Raw genomic sequence first — 16,281 nt, 5'->3', positions numbered from 1 at the left:
TTCTTACATTAAATCGCAGTAATCATTTTCTCATCCTCTTGTCATGAACCTTGTAATACCCAATTTTAGCCCGGGCTCACATATGGAAACATAATTTTTTAGGATATGTAATCTTAGATATGATATGCAATCCAAGATATGACATATGCAATCTTAGATATGATATGCAATATTAGATATGATATATAATCTTAGATATGATATGCAATATTAGAATATATGATTTTGTAATCTTAGAGATTTAATATATGATTTTGTAATCTTAGAGATTTAATTTGTAGATACCCTTTAATCTCAGCTGTTGATGTAATTGATCTGTACCGTTAGATTTGGGGAGGCTCAACTATAAATAGAGGCCTCACCCTTCATTGTAAAAAAAAAAGGAAAAAAAGGAGAAAAGGGGAAGAGGAATAAAAAAGAGAACGATTGACAGTTTTTTTAAAGGTGACTTACTATTTTTTTCTTTCGATTATTTTTTTTACTTATTTATGATTTTTAAAAAAGGGGAGAAGGTGATACCACTGTGAATTTTATTTTATTTATTTAGCCCTTCCGCATTTTAATGTTTTTGTAATTAAGTTTTTTTATTTTTCTTAATTTACCCTTTTATTTATTTTTATTTCAATTGGGTCTAAGTTGAACGGCGTCGTTTTAGAGGAGAAGAGAAAATTTCCCTTCCAGCCCCTCTATGTAATTCGCGCGTTCAAATTAATCCTTTTACTTTTATTTATTTGCGGATTTACCCTAATTTTTTTATTGCAATTCAATTTAGTTTTTCTTTTCTTTTTTTGTTCTTTTCATTTATTTTATTAATTAATAACGTAATCATTTTTTTTATTTTTTTTAAATCTATACATGTATATTTTATGCACATATTTTTAATTTATATTTTTCTCACATTTATATATGTATATATATGTATATTTATTTTTAAAAAAATTAATTTTGATAATGTACTCATTATTTAATTTTTTTATCTATGTATATTCCTTTTACATGTACATGTATATATATTTTTTAAAACGAATATTTTCCTATATTTTTTTAATGAATATTTTCATATTTATATATATATATATATATTTACGTTTTTTAATGATTAAATACTCACTTTTTCTTTTTTAAAATATACCTATTTTTATTATTTTATATATGTACGTATAATTATATTTTTTCTTTATTTGCATAAGTATATTATGTATTGTATTTATATATAAATTTTATAACCCAAAATTTTATTTGTAAATTATATGTATATTTTTAATCTTCATAATTTTCATGTGTATATTATACGTCTTTTGATCCTTATTTATTTGTTTGCTATCCCATCCATTGTATAATTGTGTTTACATTTAATATTTTGCATGTCATGGATTACTTTTTTTTATTATTTCGTTTATTCACTTGCTTATATTATTTTTATGTCGATGATGTATTTATTATTGTTATTATTATTATAGCATTTGTATGTATAAAATCACGTTACATCATTTTTTACTCAAATTTAAAGATAGAAATTTTTTAAAATTGAGATAATGTTCGTATTTAGGATTTTCAAGGGAATTGAGCCCTAATGTATTGGGTTCCGATTTTCTTCGTTAAATCCGAAAATCGAGCATTTCTCTTCAATCAAAAAAATAAAAACTCATTATTGGGAATTCAACACGTTGTGTCCTAACGTATTGGATGTGACACATTGATTTCTCGAAATGAAGATTTTTTTTAAAAAATCATGAAGGAAATATTCCGAGTTTGTGATTCTAAAGGAATTGTGCCCTAACGTATTGGGTGTGATTTCTTAAATCTTGGATAAGTGGATGTTCTTTTAAAGTAAAGTAAATATTCCGAGTTTGGGATTCTAAAGGGATCGTGCCCTAACGTATTGGGTGTGATTTCTTAAATCTTGGATGAGTGGATATTCTTTTAAAGTTTTATTGTATAAATATTCTGACCTAATTCATTTTGGGGGAAATTAGAATGTTGTGCCCTAACGTATTGGGTGTGGCATTTTTGCTTCTCTGAATTGAAAAGGGTCTTAATATGCAACGTTTTAAGTTTTTAAAGATTATATTTTTAAAATTTTCGACCTTAAGACATTAATTAATTAACTAGGTACCAATTTTTGGGTGTAATGAGGGTGCTAATCCTTCCTCATACGTAATCGACTTCCGAACCCATTTTTCTAAAATTCATAGACCAAAGTCGTTTTAGGTGACCCAATCACACCTTAATAAAATATTGGTGGCGACTCCCAATTTTTATTTTTTAAAAGTCGGCAACCTAAAATTTTTTGTTTTCAAAAAAATGGTTTCGACAAACCTAAAGTTAGTTTAACATTGCTTTTCAAAAGTGTTTTTTTGAGTCAAAAAATACTTTTGAGCAAAAGTTAAAATTTTCTACTACTTTTGGTTTAAAAAATGCTTTTGCAAAGCATTTTTTTGTCCCAAAAGCATTTTTAAAAAGCGTAAAACATCTTGTTTAGCAATATCTTTATATCAAAAAATGATTTATATCCTAAAAATGTTTTTTAGAAACAATGCTAACTGGCCCTACTTGAGTAGTTCATACTTCATGAGTTTAACCAGATTATATAGTCTTCTTTTAAAAGATTTTGAGAATTAGATTCGTTTTCGAATCAGTTCCTTCAAAATATTAATAAAAAAATATTTATATATTTTAAAAATATAATTTTTATTCTTTAAATCAAATTTAAAGGAAATTAGATAGACTCGATATAAATTTTTTTATTCAACTTCGATTCAAATCCGACCCAACTTACTGGAAAGGGCAGGCTGTATGACGCTTGGACAGCTCTATCACTAAGGCAGCAAAAACTTACCAAGCATTGCCACAAATTTTTATTTAGTGGAGCACTTGAGCAAATGTCCATTTATTGATGAATGCAAAGTAATGGTAAAGAAAAATGACATTATTTTGTTTGTTTGTCATGCATTGCACTAACAATTCAAATTAATCCAGAAAAGGGCAGCATATTCCAAGCATAAATATAATTAAACTAAAATATTTTATTGAAAGAAGATGTTTTAGAGTATGGCATTTTGATTATCACTTAATAATTAAACTAGGTTTGTTTAATCCATAGGCATATGACACAATCCCACCATATTCCCCCTAATCTACCTACAAATAACATATATTCTTATTCCCAGTAAATAAAGCAGCTAGTGTCGACTTAAATCGCACTCACAACTAGTATTTTGGAGCCACTCATCATTTTATTTTATTTCTTTCTTTTTCAACTGGTGGATTTAGATAGGCGATTCGGTGCGGTGCGTTTAGTTTACTTTTTATTTCACGTTACATTATCGTTACAATATTTAATTTTACCATCACCGCTATTTTTACACTAATCGCAGATAAACGCATCGCTCATCCAAACTCACCCAAAAACTTTTATGGAAGCCAATGACTCCTAATTATTTAGGTCTAAGGTTATTAAAATTATATGTGAATTAATTAATTGAGTTAAGCTACATTATTAAGTTGGGTACTGATAATAAATTATTTCAATTAAAACAGTTGACATAACTAGTTATAATTTTTTAATAAAAAGAATAATTGTATAAATCTGACTAAATTAAATATCGAATTTAGAGTAAGTTGAGTTTACATATGTTAGTGTATCGTTAATCTTAATGCCACCTATTATCGATGAACACGGTTGCCCTTGATTCATGCAAGGTTAACTTAAGATTGAAAAAAAATTGAATAGTATGCCGAATTGGTTCAACCAATTTGAGTGTGGGTTTGTATGGACGGTGCGGTGCATTTAACTTACTTTTTGTCTTATGCTATAGTATCGCTACAATATCTAATCTCACAACCGTCGTTGGTTTTACACTAACCGCAGGTAAACGCATCGCCCGTCCAAACCCACCCTAAATCACATGGTTCAATCTTGAAAATTATAAGGACTAAATTCCTAATTTTTGAAAAGTACAGGGACTATAAGCACATTTTAACCTCTAGTTTCTCATGGTTGAAAGGCCCATACCACCATTTCTTCCCCCATTATAACAAGCCCATATGAATCATCTCATAAGGAAGCCTAAAAATAAAATAATGGGGCACTGCAATTGGGATTCTGTAGTCCCAACTGGACCCATTAGGGTACCATGGTCTTACTCTTCTATCTTTAGCAAACATATCACATCAATTAGCGGGTCGGGTCGGGTTATTTTTCAAACAATTAGTCCGGATTAAGTGAATCCAAATAATTAATCTTTTTTATGATTGAATCAAGGATTGAAATTTCGAGTTTATATCAAAACTGAGAGATCCTTTCATTATTTTAATGATAGAGTGGCTTTCATAGTGCATAGGGGTCCATCCATCGACTGCTAAAAACAAGCTAGCAGGGAAGATTCAAGACAATATGTATTGTGAGTTGAGACAACGCACGCCTCAAATAATGTCATTATTTGCAGAAAGTAGAAAAGATTCTATGCAACAATCACATGATACCCTCTTATACACTATATATATATATAAATCTGCTGCAATCATCCAAGTTTAAGAATATCATAATATACCAATAAATTATGGCCCTCCAATCTGGATAGGGTAGCCGCCATTGTTGAACCCTGGTAATGGTTAAGACATAGAAGCTTCATTTTATTGAAAAACAAGTAGCATGTTTTTAATGTTTACATTTGCAAGAGAATTGTTGCTAAGATTATGCCAAACAACAACCATGATGAAATTGGTCGACTATCTAAATAAGCAAAGCTTGATTTATGAGCCACTGATCCCTGTTCGGGGACGAGACCGGCCTCGGGTATGTCACATACTCCAAATGTCATGTTTGCCTACACAGTCCACAACAATTTAGTACGTATAGTTATGTAAACAATGGAATGGTGGAAAATGGGTGGGAAGAATGTTGTTTCAGACCTTGCACTTGGCGATGTTTCTGCATCCGCAAACTAGATTACCATTTACGACATCCACGGCTTCAGGAGCACCTCCTCTGTCACTCCTCTGGAATGTTCATGACAGAATTCATTTTTAGGCTGTTCATGCTTTGGTTACAAGAAATGACAGTTTTTTTGCAACATGCATTACCTTGTAAAAATCTACAGCTATGAAGTTCGGCCACCGGTTACCGGCTGCAGTATAACATGTTTTCACCATGCTAATCAATGGAGCTGAATTGTGTTTGCAAGCTTGGGTTATGTCATGTCTATCGGGAAAGTAGTTGACTAAGACCAGAGACCTTGATTTTGTGTTCATCACAGGTGATTCCGCTCTGTTCGGACACGAACCAGATACCATCCCACCATCTCCATCTGTTATTTTGGAAATGCATCAATGTCACGTCTATTTTGTTTAGTTAACTGATTAAAAAAGATTATGGTAAAAAGGACTCACATTGGTTTTCCACCATGTATCTCCATTGATAAGCTATACCTTCAGAGGCCTCTTTAGCCGACTTCGAAGTGAAAACCACAAGGCGCTGATTCTTTTGAACCATATCATCGACCGTTGGCCAATTTTCACCGTTTTTCGGCATTCGAGATACTGGAAACCAGAACTTCCTCAAGCCGGCAGCATCAAATACTTTACTCAATCCCCTTGGAGAGGTCACATAGTCTTCGATGATAATGGTAACAATCTCCAATGGATTTGCTTCAAGAAACACTCGAACCTCTTTCAAAACATTAATTGCAGGTTGCTGATAAAGAAAACAGAATCATCCATTGATAATGTTAATGGCAAGTCTAATGTAAAATATGTGTATCGGCTTTAGATATTCATATTAGACTTACAAAAGCTGTGTAGTTGAAGCATTGTCCTCCAAAAGAGTGACACAACCAGACATCATTCAGGAAATCATAAACGTCCAACATCAAACCTCTAACACCATTCTGCAAGATAGAATATAGGATCATCGATAAGATCGAATGTAATGAGTACTGTTGATATCTTGAGGATCCATAAGAAACCGAGCATATATTCATTAACCGAATCATGGATACTCGAGGAAAAACGAAGAGTTGGAGAAGCAAATACGACGTTATAGGCCAACCGCATCATTGGCGGTATGCAAAGCACATGGATTTCCTTTTATGACTAGTTGGCACCTAAGCATGGTACGTTGGTCCCCAAATTAATATAGAAAGGTCCAACTTCCCTGCTTAAATTAAGCATCACATGGGAACCAAAACAAACACAAATTGCAAAACATAAAAAGGCCAGAGGGGATGTCTGACTCTGGTTCTTGACATGGAACCTGGGAAGTTTCGTCTTCTTCATTCCTCAACTTTAGCCCTTACTTAAAAGACGCGTGTTCGCTGCTAGTTTCGGTTTGTTACAGTCATAAAACATGCCAAACACACTCCATTTTGATTCATAAAGAGAAAAGAATTGATGAAATGGTTGTTCAACATAAGTTAAAAAGTCTACCATAAAATGGAAGCATTCAATAACAAGTGTACAGGGGAAAAGCATGGTCTGTTTTAGTTTAATTTCCCTTTAAGCAAGAAAAATCCTGGCTTCCTTGAACTTTACTGAATTAAAAAATTGAAATTCCCATACCATAAATGCCAAAATTCACCCAAAATTCAAAGCATAAAAAAAACAAAAAAACCACAACATAAAGCTAATAATGCTGCTGTCTCTTCAATATATATATATATATAACACATATTCCAACTTGTGACATGGAGATTCCAATATTTTAATCCTATGAACCTATATAAAAAACTGCATTTTTTTTCTTTACCATTTCATCTTTTTGCAAGAACCAAAAGCATTGACAATTATAGACATATGAAACAAAGTGAGTTAAAAAAGAGAATCACATTAAGCTGGCTGGTGATGGAATCCTGCTGGTTGGTAGGTGCTAAAATCAAAGACCCAGTTGCAGACCTTTCCCCTAGCCTTGCAAACGAGTTGTGAGTAGTCAACCATGAATATCGATTAAATGGTAATCCCTTAACCTGTTTTAATCAAATACCCTTTCTTTACTTTTATGCACACAAAATGTACAATCATGTAAAAAAAACGATAAAAACTGTAATACTGAACCTTAGAAATGGGGTTTAATGGCTGGATTCTAGTGCACCTGGGCCGTACGTTCCCATTTGCTATACAGGTTTCACAGTGCAACCCTGAGTCACAATACCGATCTGCTATACATGTTTGTCCTTCCTGTTCCAATATATAACAATTAACATTCAAAAAATATAATTTAAACTGGCATTTTAATGGCTACGGAGAGGCATTTACCCTGAGAGAAGAGCAAAAACCAAAACAAAGACTGGCAATGGTCAAAATGGCACTTAACTGCAAATAAGAATGTAAAATCTCTGTTAGTTTCCTTTCCATGCCTTGCCCAGAGAAGAAAAAAGATACATAAAAAAGGTACTTGCCTGCATTGAGCTGGTTTTGGGGTCTGCTCCTTCGAATTTTCCTTTTTTTTCCTGCTTCAGTTTCTCTTTATATATAAGGGCATTAAAGGTGGCAAACTCGTAATGGAGGAAATAAATAATTTCTCCCACTGTGGGTTTAAAACGGCATGTTTTTTCAGTAGTTAATGATGATTATTACCCAAGTTTTTTTTTTAAAGAGAGAAACCAAAAAATGGGAAATCACTGTGATGTATACTTGTGAATGATGATGATGATGGTGATGATGATGATGATGTTGATGTATATGTATATGTATATATGAGATGTTTCGTAATACAGCAGGAAATTGTAACGAATACGGCATTTTCTTCATCCCACTGAAAATTTTGTTGCTTGAAGTCTTCATCTTCTGCTTGCTTGTAATCATCAATCAAATCAAAATAAGGTTTTACATATTTCCAACTCTTTTATTATTGTATGCAATTAGGGACATTTATAGGTTTGCCAGATTGTGTCAACTTCAACTGTTCTTAGTAAATAATAATAATCCTTTCTCATCAATAAAGCAGCAATGTCGCTTCAGGGCAGCTGGGGCAGTCATGGTCTTGGCAAAAAATGGTAAATTTGTTAATTAGTCCTTTTAACAAATATAAAATTATATTTTAATCTTCAAAATTGAGCATTCAAAATGGTAAAGTTATTGTTTAAACATTTTAAAATTTGTAAATTTTAACAAATGTGATTGAAGCCAAATTTTCTGAACTCATGCATGATAGTTTTAACAGCCTTTGTTGGCACGTATAAGAATCATGTTATTAAGAATGCCACTAACCCGAGCCTGCTGCATGACAAATGTGAGTATTATTTCCCAGAATTTCCATTGAATGTGAATGACTTAAAAGCAGAAACATTATGATGAGCGGCAGCTTATTCAACCTCATTTATACTCAGGGGCGTACCCAAGCCGGCAGGGCTGACTGCTAAAGTGAAAATATTTTCATTTACACCTTTTAAATTTTTAAAAATTTTAAATTAGTAAAGGTAAAATTGTGCTTTGACCCCCTTAAAAATGATAAAAATTTTATTTAATCTTTTAAAAATTATAAAGATTTTAACTATTCGAATGATGAAATTATATTTTTACTATTACAAAAATTTAAAATTTAATTTTGATCCCTTAAAAAATGTTCTACATTCACCCCTATTTATACTCGAATTTTCTTTTGGCTCTCGAAATTATATTTTTCTAATTAGGACATATGAGGCATTCAAAGAAAATAATTTTTATTTATATATTATGACTTAACGGCTCAAATCATGATGGAAGTATATTTTATCACTCCTAAATGCACCATATTGATGGATCAAATTTATTAGGAAAAGTTTTTAAATTGTCATTCTGTTCAACTCTCAACAATTATTGATATTATTTTCGGTTTGAGTTGAAGTTGTCTTTAGACTTTACTAGGTTGAAGCCTGAGGAGAGGTTTATGAAGTGAGAGCGACTCGTCGAATTGGATTAGACCAAATGATACTCATTTTACCTGGAAATATTATATAAGGGCATGAGTTTAAACTAGATTGGGTTAAGCCAATGTAAAATTTTAGGCCCATTTTCTATGTCTAAACCCGGTTTGATTTGAAAAATGGACTTAAAATTTTACCCAAACTTGACTTAGATAAAAAATGCTAAACCCGAGCTTGACCTAGCCCGCCCATATTAAAATTTTTTATATTATTTTTATATAAAAATAGATTTGAAAATATAATGCATAAAATACACTAAAAATATTAAAATAAATATTTTCCGACAAATTGAAAATACATTAAAAATATATTTATACAACCCTAAGATATTTGCAACTTAGCAAGCAAATGCCTCTAATATAGTAGAAAATCAATAATAAAATAATAGTTATACAAGATCCAAACAATAACAATAAAATAGTAATAATGTAATAGCAAAATGATAACAAGACAACATCAAAACGGTAGCAAATAACAACAAAACAACAATGATAAAATTCAGGTAAATTCGGGTTGGCCCCGAGCAAAAAAATCTTACCCGAGGCTCAACTTGTTTAGAAAACAAGCTTTATTTTTTGTCCAAGCCCATTTTTCAGGCTTATATTTTTGCCCAAACCCTCCTACATTTCAAACAAGCCTTTGAGCCTAGGCAAGTGACCTGACCCATGATCAGGTCTAGTTGAAACCCTACCAAAAGCAAATGCTTACATTTCTTTGTTTGGCAAAAGCACTCCTACTCCGTGAATCCCTAAGGCTCTTAGCGAAGTTGAGAGACAAAACCTGAGACTAAAACCAAGCACATACACCTAGGGATGGATCGAGGGTGTGCACCACCCCCTTGGAATTTTTAGATTTTTGAATTATATATATAAATTATAATGTACTTTAGATTTGGTGTCCACATTATATAACATTTGTCCCCTTGGCCAAATAATAATAATAATAATAATCAAATATTAATGTATGATGGGCCTTGAAAGACTAAATTTAAAAGCCCAATACAGACTTTAAAGCCAAACTTTAGAATTAATTTTTTTCGTGTAAGGATAGATTGAGTGTGGGTGGGTTTTGATGGACGGTGTATTTACTTGTGGTTAGTATAAAAATAGCGATAGTAGTGAGATTAAATACTGTAGCGGTAATGTAGCGTGAGACAAAAAGTAAGTTAAACGCACCATACCTCACATCCAAACCTACCTTAAGTCAATAGGTGATTTGAATAGATGAATAAAATCTTTCGTTAAGTGAAGCTTTGTAAATATAGAATTGTTGTGTCCGAACTGTAACAAATATCATCATGTCTGAACTGTATTAAAAAATATTAATGTTTTTTAAACTTTATCATCATAATTATTTGAGGTTAAGATTTTGTCAGCACGTTAATAAATTGATATAATTCCGAATGGAACTGATCATACCCAAGTTTCCCCTGTTTTGGATTTTGGCCATTAATGTTGGTCCTACTTCATTTATACCGCCAAAAAGGAAAATTAAGATTAAAGGTAAAAAGTTTTGTATTAAAATGGTTTAACTTCAACTTTTAATATTTCATAAAGCTAAAAATATAAATTTTTTATGGGTAAACTATAAAAATAATTACTTTTGTTTGCCTCAAATTACATTTTAGTCTTTTATGTTTGAAATATTACGTTTTAGTCATTTATATTATCGTTTTGTTACAAAGTAGTCACTAACGGTAAGCTCCGTTATCTCCCTAACGGCAATCCTATATGGCAGTCCAAATGGGTTTTAAATGCCAACTTGGAGGCCCAACTGAGATAAAATAGTTTTTTTAGTTAAAATGGAAAATAAAACTAAAAAAAAAGAAGACGAACGAGTTTTCTTCTCCAGTTCAAGGTGTAATTAATTTAAAATTTTCAATTAATTAAATTTATTTAATTAAAACCCTATTCTCATCACAATTGGACATCCAAGTCAGCATTTAAAACACATTTGGATTGCCACGTAGGATTGCCGTTAGGGAGGTAATAGAGCTTAACGGCAAAGTGACCCCTTCGTAACAAAACTATAACGTAAGTGACTAAAATGCAACATTTCAAACATAAGTGACTAAAATGTAAATTGAGGCAAACAAAAGTGACTATTTTTATAGTTTACCCATTTTTTAATTAATAAAAAAAGGCTAAAAGATATTAAATTGAATAATTAATATTTTAAATGGGCTAAGGTTACAATTATATCATTTAACAAAAGGTAATCAAATTTGCATAATAATGCAATAATTGTATTTAAATTACGTAATAATGTTCAAATTTATAATTAATTCGTTCTTATTTTTCATAATTAATTTGAACCATAATAGGGGAATCAGCATAATAATGCAGTAGTTGTATTTTTAAAATCAAATAGATGACATGTCAAATTATTGGTTTATTGCAAAGTAGGTCATCATCTCCTTGCTGTCTTATTATCCTCAATCTTTATATATATATATATTAGATTAATTATAAAATATAATTATATCAATACAAAGCACAAAAATATGAAAAATTAGATTCTAATAAGATAAAACTTAAAAATACATATATCGTAATGGTAAATAATAAGACTTAAATGATCTTCAATAATTCAAGGTTTTAGCCTCGCCAACAATATCAAAATTTCATTGACAAGCCTTTCAATTGAACAAACTATGGGTGAAATAACTAAAAAAGTTACCAAATCTTTAATTGACATCAATCCCGAGTTTGATTCTTGGATCACCAATACCTTTCTTTGTCTATAAAAAAAATCCCAAGCCACTATTTTCTTATTTAAATTAAATATTGATTAATTATTTGTTAAAAAAATAATAATTAAATTGGTAATAAAATATAATAATTACATTATGTATTTATAAGACACTTTTCAATAACAACGGGTTTTTATTTTCGTATCTTTCTCACCGTCTTTCTATATTTATAATGTTATTTGTACCAATGAATTTTTTAAATATAATTTTTTTCATGTTTGTTAATAAAGCATCAATCAACCTTTTTGGTATGTACGTTGTTTTTTTTCCAATTCCTTGTTAGTATGTGCTTACATGCATAGAAATTAGAAAGCTTACATTTAAATATTACAAGACAAAGATAAACTCAGATTTCAGTTCCTACCCACATGAAGTTCAGTACAACAAAACTAGAAACAAACCCCAAACTGAGAAAACAATGAATCAGACATTGTAGCCCCTAAATGCTTTGTTCATCTCATCAAGGCAACATCTGTCGTAGCACATGTACAAACGATCCTCAAAATAATCTTAAAAAAAAAAAAAAACAGACCTGTTTCAACGTGATTCTCCGGGACCACACTCATTTCCAATTTTCCCATTTCAACGATCAAAATTAGTTTCAGCCTCTAAGACAGAAGAAAACACCACACTACACTGTTTAAAGATTGGAAGAGAAGGGTCAAAGTTCAAACCTCAAAAACCCCTTTCTCTCTTTTGTATTTCTCTGTTGCTTAGTTCCTTGGGTTCTATCACGTGCTGATATTGACCCCATTACTTACATTTCTCAGTTCCTTTGGGCAAGGCTTTTTTTTTTTGAAAAGAGGGGTTCTTTGCGGTTTACCATGGTGGTTTATGCGAAGGCAATGTTGGGTTTTCTGGCTTTTATTGGTTTGCAGCTTCCTTTGATACTGGCAGGTTAAGTTTCTTTGCTTTCTTGTTTCCATTTGTTGAGCTTTGCTTACCCTTTTTTAAGCAAGTTGTAATTGTTGTTATCACTTGTTTTTCCTTATTGTTGAAGGCATCATTTTGGGCATTCTATTTTGCTTAAAAAAAGGGGTTTGGGGTATATATAGAGTCCTGAAAATGGGTTTGCGTTTTTGAAGCAGAAAACTTTGAATTATGATTTGCATTCATAAAAAAGAAAAGGCGGACTAGAATGTTTGAGCTACTTGCACTTTGTAAACCAGTTATGTGGTTAAGATGATTTATGGGTACTTTTCTTTGGTTCACTGTTTAATGAATATTTAGAGCTATGTATCAAGAGTTAATGGCTAAAATGGTGTCCTCACAACTGGATTTTTCTGACATTGTTCGTCTTTGCTTAGTAAAAATGATGTAGACATGTGTTTCCTATAGTTTTGGTGTGGATCTGGCAATGATAATTTATGGTAGATTGTCAAATATAGGGCAGTCAATGTGATTATGTGAATTTGGGGTAACTAGATTATGCTTTCTACAGTTCCAGATAGTTGGTGATCTATTTTGTAAGTGATTGGATTGCAAAACAACGATGACTATTTGTTACTTTTGCAGATTGCCCCTTAGATTTGAGTGGATCAAATTTTACTCTCGTGGCTTCTTTATGCTCGAATAAAAATGAGAGAGGAAAGTGCTGCCGCTATATGAATGCTTTTGTTGCATTTTCCGTTGCTCGTCATGCAAATGTGACGGGCAACCTAGGGGTTACATCGAATTTATCTGATGTTTGCATCCATTCCATATTGCAAACCATGGAGCTATATGGGGTCCCTCGAAATGCCACGAATTTCTGTGGGTTTGGTACGAAGATCCCCGTTAGTTATTACTGTAGGGATCGAACAACTGTATCGCAGATGCTCGAGTCTCCAAAATTTATGGATGTCACAAAGAACTGCAAACTGCCACTATCGCAGGAAAATGAATGCCGAAAGTGTTTAAATGCTGGCATTAACTATGTCCATCGTCTAGTTGGATCTCAAGATAATATCACATTGAGTACTTGCCGAGATGCGACCTTTGCTGCACTTGCAAGCCAAGTTGATAACATTTCAGCTGTCGAAATTGCAAGTTGTTTTTTTCAAGTTGGGGGATTTAACATCCCACCAGGTATAATTTGTTTCATAAAAAAAAGAAAAGAAAACAGTTATTTAATTTTGTATGAGAACTATGTGCATATGTATATATATCCACGGATTAATTTCTTTAAGTAAAGGAACTTCTATGTATCCCTCCAATCAGCTAATACTATGTTCCGACTATGATGCTAGTTTCGGGGTCATCTCCATCTCCACCTGCCCCTAAGGCTTCTCCTAGTCCATTGGTTGCTGCTGCACCAAATCAACTCGTGTTGGGAGCTCCTTCGAACCAAAAACACCATGAACACCACCTAATGTCTATTCTTGGCATTGGGATAGCAGTTACGGTAGCTGCCATTATGATGCTTATAGTTTTGGTGGTCTTGATTTGTAAGAAAAGCAGAGAGTTGGAGGATTCCGAGAGTGTGAACAAGAACTCTTCAAAACACTTTCCTATTTGTAGGCCCATGCATAAATTCCAGGAAGGTATGTTTTGATATCACCTAGTCTCCTTTGATAATAGGCAAGTTTCGAACATTGTTCTCTTATTGAAGGCTATTAAATTGCAGGTACTTCATCGATGTTTCGAAAATACAGCTACAAGGAAACAAAAAGGGGAACTTATGATTTTAGCACCGTCATTGGACGAGGAGGATTCGGGACAGTGTACAAAGCTCAATATACTGATGGCTCAATGATAGCTGTGAAGCGGATGAACAGAGTCTCGGAGCAGGGAGAAGATGAATTTTGTCGAGAGATAGAACTCCTCGCTAGGTTACACCATCGGCATCTAGTTTCTCTAAGAGGATTTTGCATTAAAAAGCGTGAGAGGTAGTTTATTCTTGTATGTATGTCCTGGTGATTGATCCATCTACTTCCAAATTAAATCCCTTTACTTCGTGACAGGTTTCTAATGTACGAGTACATGTCAAATGGAAGCCTAAAGGATCATCTTCATTGTATGCTTCTGCATTCCTTCAATTTACTTCTCTATAAGTTTGCTATTATCCTTAAATAGGTTTAGGAAGGGGTTCTAAGGAGCATTTGGCATTCGGTTATATTATTTGGTTCGAAGGAAGAGATTTTTGCCTCTATTGGACACCGGATTAACTTTTCTGATATTGTACAATAAATACGCCTGCTTAAATGCAATAGATGGCAGACTTAATGGACTACTTCTTTCCCATGTTATTTTCAATGTCCATTTGTTCATTGATTTCATATTTGCGCAGCCCCCAGAAAAACTCCACTGAGTTGGGAAACCAGAATACAAATTGCGATCGATGTGGCTAATGCTTTGGTAGTAGCAGTTGTTCTTTTTCGGATTTGCAGTTAGTTAATACAAAATTATAATCATGCTAAATCATTTCTCTTTCCTTGTACGAACCTTGCAGGAGTACCTTCACTTTTATTGTGATCCACCTCTGTGCCACAGGGACATCAAATCAAGCAACATTCTGTTGGATGAGAATTTTGTTGCAAAGGTATTGGGTCCATTGAATTCACTAGAACTTTTGATTCCCTTTTAATTTTCCCAATGCATTGGTTTGTATAACATTTTTCTTTCTCGGTATATTAGGATAATAGAAAATGAAGTATGAATAGTTTTCGTCGAAATTCCGGAAGAAACCTTTCCATATAAGAACTTGTGGAAAAAGAATAATTCCCGCTTTCTGCTTTATTGTATCGTCTAGGTTGCGGATTTTGGCCTTGCACATGCTTCAAAAGGTGGCTCTATTTGCTTAGAACCTGCAAATACTGACATCCGTGGAACTCCAGGTTAGCCGGTAAATCATTGGAAGGTTAAAATAATGGCTTATGCTCTTTACTAAAGATCTAAAATGTTAGACGACTTTCAGGTTATATGGATCCTGAATATGTGGTCACTCAAGAGCTCACTGATAAAAGCGATGTGTACAGCTATGGTGTGCTACTTTTGGAGATGCTGACTGCAAGACGAGTCGTACAAGATGGTGTGAGTTTGGTAGAATCAACCCAAATACTGTTGGCATCAGAGTCGAGGCTAACCGAGCTTCTAGACCCCCATATTAAGGACTCCTTCGACTTAGACCAACTTCAGACAGTTGTGTCCATTGTGAGATGGTGCACCCAAAGAGAAGGGCGGGCTAGACCTTCAATGAAACAAGTCCTTCAGCTTTTGTACGAGAGTTCAGATCCGATGCAAAGTGGGTTTATACAAGCCGTTGAAGATGAAGATTATGAAGGTGGTAGCGACAGAAGAGGACGGCTAAGCGGAGTGAAAATTCCTAGGAGTGGACCCCTTTTTCACAGCGGGGATGGAAGATACCTTGCTTCATCTTCAAGCACATCGAGGTCATATTGCAGTAGAAGCTTTTTACTGGAAACCGGTTCGCCGCGATCCCCTCAAAACATACTCTCCCTTTGAGGCCAATCTTTTGTTCATCCTATGAGCTAGCAGGTATGCATTGTCTTTGTTATGCAAGGGATACCATCAAACTTGTGGCATGTACAAAAAAAGGACCCAAAGGTGGTAGCCTTTTGGATAACTAAGACATAAATGTAGAATTTTTAAAAACGAAATCAAAGAGCAGATAACTGGAGATCATATATT

General features: G+C 33.0%; 2 protein-coding genes across 3 annotated transcripts; one reads left to right on the top strand and one right to left on the bottom strand.

The window, feature by feature from the left end:
- Positions 1-4,611: 4,611 nt before the first annotated feature.
- LOC107894277 (PI-PLC X domain-containing protein At5g67130) lies at positions 4,612-7,594 on the bottom strand. The gene is made up of 9 exons (XM_016819544.2): positions 7,395-7,594; positions 7,252-7,308; positions 7,051-7,173; positions 6,825-6,962; positions 5,790-5,888; positions 5,392-5,695; positions 5,086-5,309; positions 4,915-5,001; positions 4,612-4,829 (listed from the first exon to the last, which is right to left on the bottom strand). The coding sequence occupies exons 1-9, from the start codon at positions 7,398-7,400 to the stop codon at positions 4,668-4,670; spliced, it is 1,200 nt and encodes a 399-aa protein (XP_016675033.2). The 5' UTR covers positions 7,401-7,594; the 3' UTR covers positions 4,612-4,667.
- A 4,691-nt stretch (positions 7,595-12,285) lies between these two features.
- Positions 12,286-16,281, top strand: LOC121203079 (probable receptor-like protein kinase At1g49730). Of its 2 annotated transcripts, none has more exons than XM_041110044.1 (9): positions 12,286-12,549; positions 13,168-13,719; positions 13,881-14,174; positions 14,258-14,519; positions 14,595-14,647; positions 14,921-14,988; positions 15,083-15,172; positions 15,383-15,467; positions 15,548-16,281. In XM_041110044.1, the coding sequence occupies exons 1-9, from the start codon at positions 12,477-12,479 to the stop codon at positions 16,093-16,095; spliced, it is 2,025 nt and encodes a 674-aa protein (XP_040965978.1). In that variant the 5' UTR covers positions 12,286-12,476; the 3' UTR covers positions 16,096-16,281. The 2 variants fall into 2 exon arrangements, with proteins under 2 accessions (XP_040965978.1, XP_040965979.1); XM_041110045.1 differs by having other exon boundaries at positions 12,421-12,549; positions 15,609-16,281.

This window comes from Gossypium hirsutum, chromosome D13 (genome assembly GCF_007990345.1).
Source record: "Gossypium hirsutum isolate 1008001.06 chromosome D13, Gossypium_hirsutum_v2.1, whole genome shotgun sequence".
Lineage (NCBI taxonomy): Eukaryota > Viridiplantae > Streptophyta > Magnoliopsida > Malvales > Malvaceae > Gossypium > Gossypium hirsutum.
This window is presented reverse-complemented; position numbering and strand designations above follow the sequence as displayed.

Bases quoted from the DNA above. Each gene is read 5' to 3' on its own strand.
- LOC121203079 (XM_041110044.1), top strand. From the start codon at position 12,477: ATGGTGGTTTATGCGAAGGCAATGTTGGGTTTTCTGGCTTTTATTGGT. The intron at 13,720-13,880 runs GTATAATTTGTT...CTATGATGCTAG, and splicing joins GGGATTTAACATCCCACCAG to TTTCGGGGTCATCTCCATCT. The intron at 14,989-15,082 runs GTAGTAGCAGTT...CGAACCTTGCAG, and splicing joins TCGATGTGGCTAATGCTTTG to GAGTACCTTCACTTTTATTG.
- LOC107894277 (XM_016819544.2), bottom strand. The intron at 5,002-5,085 runs GTAATGCATGTT...TGAACATTCCAG, and splicing joins TAGCTGTAGATTTTTACAAG to AGGAGTGACAGAGGAGGTGC. The intron at 4,830-4,914 runs GTCTGAAACAAC...TGGACTGTGTAG, and splicing joins GAAACATCGCCAAGTGCAAG to GCAAACATGACATTTGGAGT.